The 7,103-nt window shown below is 43.2% G+C and overlaps 1 protein-coding gene across 2 annotated transcripts in view; it reads left to right on the top strand.

The window, feature by feature from the left end:
• Positions 1-6,887, top strand: part of TMPRSS3 (transmembrane protease, serine 3) — a 39,066-nt gene extending 32,179 nt beyond the window's left edge. Inside the window, exons 11-14 of one of the 2 annotated variants that reach the window (XM_006893931.1) lie at positions 1,955-1,957; positions 3,385-3,527; positions 4,440-4,592; positions 6,870-6,887. In XM_006893931.1, the coding sequence (XP_006893993.1) occupies positions 1,955-1,957; positions 3,385-3,527; positions 4,440-4,592; positions 6,870-6,887 (317 nt within the window). The remainder of the gene's footprint in view (positions 1-1,954; positions 1,958-3,384; positions 3,528-4,439; positions 4,593-6,869) is intronic. The other variant, XM_006893930.1, reaches the window with a different exon arrangement.
• The last annotated feature ends 216 nt before the right edge of the window (positions 6,888-7,103 follow it).

Raw genomic sequence — 7,103 nt, 5'->3', positions numbered from 1 at the left:
GTCCAGCCTTCTAAATTATCTGCTCTGCATATAGATTGAAAAGGTATAGAGAAAAGATACATCCACAACCATTCTTTTCCTGATTTTGAACCATACAGTGTTCCCTTACTCTGTCCGGACAAGAGCTTCTTGGTCTATGTATATGTTGCCCTACTCTGACCAGCAGCAAGTGCTGGCAATGGAATCAACCAAACTAGAGTCACAAGATCAGATGTTACTTACTGTTTTTTATTTGCTGATCCTTATTATTTATAAGATCACATCCACATTATAACTTTTGAGATAGCATGAGAATGTTTTCTCTGAGATACACACACATACACACACACACACACATAAATAAGGCAGAATACTGTAATTTACTCAATAACCCACATCTTTGTTTTGTTGAACAATTTCCCATTTACTTAATATTTTCCTTGTTTTTCCACAATATGCACTTCTATAGCTCCCTCTTTAACAGAGATTTCTTGAATTACATTCTCTCAATCCAAGCAACCCTCATTGTAGCTGAATTGTGAAGATTTTTTGTGTTTCTTTGTACTAGTTTTTGATCTACATTAGAAAATGCTTCAAGTCTTCATTTTCTGTGAGCAAAGTTACAAACCACATGATGTTATTGAGACGTTTTCCACTCTGATGTTTCATTCTTGTTCCCCAGATTATTTGCTCAGCAGATAGACGGAATAAATATAGTTGAAAGGATACAACTCTGACAAACACCTTTCCAATTTTAAACCATCCAGTATCCAAGTCTTATGTTTAAAGAACTGCTTCTTGGTCTATGTACAAATTCTGCATGAGCACAATTGTTCCAGAATTCCCATTCTTCTCAATGTTATCCATCATTTACTATAAACCCACAGTTTAATGCCTTTGTATAGTGACTATTGAGATATATCAACAAAGAGATGCAGCTCTGGACATGCTCACCAGGTTATGCCAAGAAATCTGGAGGACAGCTACCTGGCAACTGACTGGAAGAGGCACAAATTTATTCCCATTTCCAAAAAAGGTGATCATACAGAATGTGGAAATTACCGAACAATATCACATACAAGCAAAATCTTCCTGAAGATTACCCAAAAATAACTGGAACAGCACATCAACAGAGAACTGCCAGAGATACAAGATGGATTATTTTAAATTGTGATTTTAATGAAAGCTTACAGAATGGTTGTGTTTTAATTCATTCATTGTTGCACATTTTCCTTCACAAGCTAGAAGAGGCCATGACTCTAGCATTATCATTACTGATGTCAGATGGATCATGGCTGAAAGCAGAGTATCAGAAGGATGTGTATTTGTGTGTTTTTTATTCACAGTGTGGATCATAACACCTTGTGGATAACGTTAAGAAGAATGTGAATATCAGAACGTCTCTGCTCATGTAAACCTCATACATAACAATATTTTGTGAGGATAGCACAGGATCTGCCAATGTTTCATGCTGTTGTACATAGAATCATCATGGGTCAGAACTGAGTCAATGACACCAAATAATAGCTACTGCTTTTAACAAGAAAGCCTAAAGATAACTGAGCTTACAAACAAGTTAATTTAGAGGCTATTGATCCCTTCACAAATTGACCCAGTACATGTTTATTTGTTTCTTGTGACTGCTTGTCATGGGTGAATTTGTCAACCTCCAAAAAGACAAAGTTCCAACATCTAGCATTCATGAGTGTACCTGTTGTAAATACAGTCTTTGCAGATGGAATTAGTTAGGATAATATGAGACCAGGCTGCGCCTTGGAGGCAAGGATTCTGAAGCTTTGTCTGACATACTTTGGACATGTTGCAAGAAGGGACCGGTCCTCAGAGAGGTATATCATGCTTGGGAGGGTGGAGGGACAGCGCAGGAAGGGAAGACCCTCAGTGAGGTGGACTGATTTGGTGACTGGAGTAATGGGGTTAGGTGTGTCAGAGACAGTGCGATTAGCACAGGATAGAGCAGGTTTTAGGGCTGTTGTACTTGTGTTGTACATGTCACTATGTGTTGCAGGCAACTCAATGGCATATAACAAAAACAGCTACATGGATCATAAAGTGGGATCTAATCCAATAGTGGAGTTCTGGTGTCCTAGTGGTAAGAAGTTGCACTGGCAACCCAAAGGTTTGGAATCAAAACCAAAGTTTTCTAATCACCAGCTGCTCTGTGGGAGAAAAAGATGGACAGTCTTCTCCCATGTGATTAGTTGACTTGGGTTGATACAGACTCAGTGGCACTCAACAACAATCCACTATGCATGATGCTCTAATAAAAGAGAATCTACGAACACATAGATAAAGAGGAAAGACATGAAGATGGAGACAGAGATTGAAATGATTTGTCTACAAGCCAAGAAATTCTTGTAGCTACTGGAGGCTGGAAGAGACAAGAAGGATTCTTACTATGACATGGACCTGCTCAAACCCTGAATTTGGATTTCTGGCCTGCAGAACTTTTAGAGAATATATTTCTAGTGTAAGCCATTTGCTTTGTGGTACGTTGTTATAGCAGCACGAGGAAGCTCATTCAGTACTCTTTGTTATACATTACCACAAATTGAACACCTACACACACATACACTGACATGCATCCCTATTATCTTAAGGTACTTTATGTCAGAAGTTAAAAATTGTCCTCAGTAGCTTAAAACAAGTTGTGGTCCTTTGGGAGGCGATAAGAATGATCCTTGGTTTTTCCAGCTTCTAGAAGCATCTGGCTCCTGGCATCTATCTACATCTTCAAAGTCAGCAATGTAGCATCTCCAAATCTTTCTCTAATGCTGACCTCTTCTTCCGTCATCTCATCTCTTTTGCCAATTCATTTAAAAACCCTGGTGGTTGCACTGGACCACTTAGATCATCCTACACGTTTTATCTCAGTCTGTACTTATCACATCTGTAAAGGCCCTGGTAACACACAAGATAACATAGGCACAGTTTGCTGGAGTTGCACTTCTTTGGAGAATGGTTTTCTGTTGACTACCTATGCTTCTATCAAGATGTTACGGGGCCATGTGACCTCTGTGGCCTTTGTTTCCTCTTGTGTAACATGGGTTGCTTTGATGTCTAAATGAGCTGATACAAGTGAAGATCTTGATTTAGGCCCAGACTCCTGGGGGTTCCTACTCCCACCACCTACCACCTGCTGCAACACCTTTGTTACCAAAAGTTCATAGATGAAGCCAGTGAGCCATCTGGAAGAAAGCAAACCTGTAAGGCTTGATGGCATTTCACAATAGACTGAGTCTTCTTTCCCTACGTGATGAGGCTGTCATCCCGTCTGCCCTGTACTGTGCGCAGTGGGGTCCTCCCCTCACCCCGTGGCCTCAGTGAGGGCCTCTGAATCCTGAGCAGGCTTCCATTCACTATGTGCCTGCATCCACTTCACCACAGGTGATGCCTCTCCTGTGCTGAACCACGCAGCCGTCCCACTAATTTCCAACAAGATCTGCAACCATAAGGACGTGTATGGTGGCATCATCTCACCCTCCATGCTCTGTGCAGGCTACCTGAAGGGTGGCATCGACAGCTGCCAGGTAAGGAGGAGTACGGTGACCTCTGGCTTTGGCCACAAGAAGGATGCATTTCTTCTATTGTGACACAGCCCAAGGGATAGGCCACCACCAGTGTTCCCTGTGACTGATCCAAAAGCAAATTTACAATGTGTGGGAAAGACATTTGCTTAAGATACTGTTTTCTCTCCTGCCTGGCTTAGGCAATGTTTGCAAAGGTATCCCCAGCCCCCAGCCCTGCCTTGGAGTCAGGTGGAGGGAAGTTTCTTCTGAGTGGTTTCCTGCCCCGTTTGGTTCTCAGAGTTTGCAGAGGAATTAAGGGGTGGAGGAGTCCTGGGGTGACACAAGTGGTTAAGTGCTTGGTTGCTTATTGAAATCTTAGTGATTTGGGTCCACCCTGAGGGGCCTTGGAAGAAAGGCCTGGTGATCCACTTAGAAAAGATCACAGTCACTGACATCCTCGTGGAGCACAGCTCCACTCTGACACACAGGGAGTCACCAGGACTTGGAACTGACTCCATGGCAAGTGGTGAAGGAGGAATGGGAACACAAGTGGGAACTGGTGAATTCAGGTCTCCAAAAGCCATGGTTGGTAGGAGCTCCAATACTCCCCAGTGGCCCATTTCAGGTCAGCTAAAAGCCCCAGCCAGATTGCCTCTCCCCCATGCTATCCCCAGCCACTGCCCTTGACCTTCATGAAGGAAGTGTATCTGGAGTCTGACAGGAAGACAGACCGGGAGGAAACTATACTGGAGGGGTTGGGGGTCCTCCACTCTGAGAAGCACTAGGGTCTAGTCTAGGAAGTCTCTGGGGTGTGTGAGCAGTGCCGTCCTTGGGCCATGTTCCTGTAACCCTGGAAAGGGGACTATAGCCATGACTTGAAGGCCATGTTGCAGTGTCTGTTCTGCTGACCTTTGTCTACCTCCTTCCCTTTAGGGGGACAGTGGGGGACCTCTGGTTTGCCAAGAAAGGAGGGTGTGGAAGCTGGTGGGAGCAACGAGCTTTGGGATTGGCTGTGCTGAGGTGAACAAGCCCGGAGTCTACACTCGCATCACTGCCTTCCTGGACTGGATCCACGAGCAGCTGGAGGTGGGTGCGTCACTTGCTAGCTAACCCTTCAACTACCATGCAGACCTGCTGTAAAGAACCAGGGATGGTAACTGATTGTCCAATTAGCAAGCCAAACACTGGGTTAGAGGGTTGAAGGCATCTCAATGGCATAGCAAGCTGGAGGTTGGGAGGCTAAACACAAAGTTAGAGGTTTTCACTCACCAGCTGCTCTGTGAGAGGAAGACTGGCAGTATCCTCTTGTAAAGATTTACAACCCTGGAAGGTTTACAGAGAATGGAAGGTCACCGTGAACTATAACCAACTCCATGGCAGGGGTTTGGATATGAGGCAGTATTGCATGTAATGTACTGAACTGCTTATCAAAAGGTCAGCAGTCAGAATTCACCAGCCACTTCTTGGGAGCAAGGTTAAATTCTTCTGTAAAAATACACAGCCTGTAAAGATGACCATGACGGAAGCTCTCCAGGAACTGGAACCTACTCAGCATTGGTGGGGTTAGACGACAGATCAAACAGGTACAGTGAGTTAGACGCTTGGCTGCTCACCAAAACAATGGCAGTTAAAACTCACTCTGCTGCTCCTTAGGAGAAAGAGATATCAGTCTTTTACCTTCAGGATTTACAGCCTTGGAACCCCTGTGGGGCAGTCCTTCTCTGTCCTGTATGATCGCTGTGAGGGAAATGCCTCCCAGCAGTGGGTGGTGGTGGGGGAGGGTTTGGGTTGGTATCAGATCAAGGCCCCTGAGTTATTCAGTTTATGCTTAGCTACTCACTGAAAGGAAAAGCCCTGGTAAGTGACGTCTTTAAAGACTACAGTCTTCTCGTAGAAATGTTAGAAGAAAAATATTTTCCATGGTGAGGTAGTGTGTAACTTGTCAGGTTGCTAACGGAAGTCAGTGATTTGAATCCACAGCTCCATGAGAGAATTATGGATGGTCCCTTCACAAAGATTTATAGCATCAGGAACCTAATGGAAGGTTGTGTGAGTTATAATCAACTCGATAGTGAGGTTTGGAATGGTTATCTGATGTCTAACTTTTAATAGAACTAGTCATTTCTTCTGAAGGTAAATGTGGATCCTTTCAGGAGTCCACACATTTTGAGGAGATTTTCCCATTTAGTGAAGTGCATTGCCTGCCACACCACCTTCCTTTGCACCCAGTAGTTTCTTTGTATCACCACCTCCACCACCACTAGTTGATGTCAAGTCAGTTTCAGCTCATGTTGACCCTTGTATGTCAGAGCAGAACTGTATTCTTTAGGGTCTTCAGGGACTGTAAACTTTCAGAAGCAAATTGCCAGGCTTTTCTTCTAAGGCACCTCTGGGTAAATTTGAATTGGCAACATTTTAGTTAGTAAACACTTAACAATTTATACCAGGAGCAACAATTTCAAAACTTCCTGTATAACTTGGGAGGGACTGGAAAGCACTATGCTGTGTGAATTAACTCGGCTTCATAAGCACATATACTGTATAAGGCCATTGTTATAAAAGTAGAAGGATAACTAGTAAAATGTGTATGAAGAGCCAAGGAGGGGAGGGTGGGAAGCAAACGGGTGAGAATGGGCAGAGGGGAAATCATAGGGTCACACGATTTGATGGATGAAGGGAGGGATGGGTAAACAAAATGGGAAAGATGCAGCAAGGATCTGGAAAGACAGGATATTGGTGTGCATAGTTCAATGGTGATTAATTTAATAAAACATAATGAAGGGAATGATTGTATGAAACACAATGTGAATGGAGGATAGTGTGAAACACAATGTATACAACTTTGTACACAAAGCAATATAAAATAAAAATGAAAAACAAACAAGCAGAAACCCCCAACAATTTATATCACCCCAAAACTCCTTTTTAATTGGCTTAAAAATAAAATTATTTTGACTCAAATTTAAATTTAGGAATATGTTACTAAGAGCTGGAAAATTTAAATTAGAAAAATCTCAGGTCGGTGATCAAAATGCAGAATTATGTCTAGTTTGGAGATGGACATCAGTCAGAGGCTGTCTGTGCCCCATTAATCACTATGCTTGGTATAGTCAGACGCTTTGCCCAGGTAAAGACACAGATGTCTACTGGACCATCATGTTGGAAGTTGTTATTGTTGTCTGCCATCAAATCAGAACTGACCTATAGTTGACCCTCCAGCAGGCCTTCAGAGGTAGTAAATGAGAATGGATTGCCTATCTTTGTCTCAAGGAGTACATGGATTCAAATTGCATACCTTTGTGTTGGCAGTACAATTATTAATATCTGGGGCATAAAAGATAACACTTCTATTTTCATTTTTAGAGAGACCTGAAAACTTGAAGAGGAAGGAACAGCCATCACATGGTGTTCCTACCCCGGCGGAGACATCCCATCCTACCATGGCATTGTGTTGGGAACATTGGACAGAAGCACATGCCTTCAGAGCCTCGCTTTCTGTCACTAACAGCAGAGCCACGGGGAGGTGAATCCTTCCACACTCATACACCGAGGACAAAGGGTTTCTGACACCTCCAAACAACCTCTAGGGCATTGGAA

Source organism: Elephantulus edwardii, unplaced genomic scaffold, assembly GCF_000299155.1.
Source record: "Elephantulus edwardii isolate Elephantulus edwardi_28Jun2011 unplaced genomic scaffold, EleEdw1.0 scaffold00133, whole genome shotgun sequence".
Taxonomy (NCBI): domain Eukaryota; kingdom Metazoa; phylum Chordata; class Mammalia; order Macroscelidea; family Macroscelididae; genus Elephantulus; species Elephantulus edwardii.
This window is presented reverse-complemented; position numbering and strand designations above follow the sequence as displayed.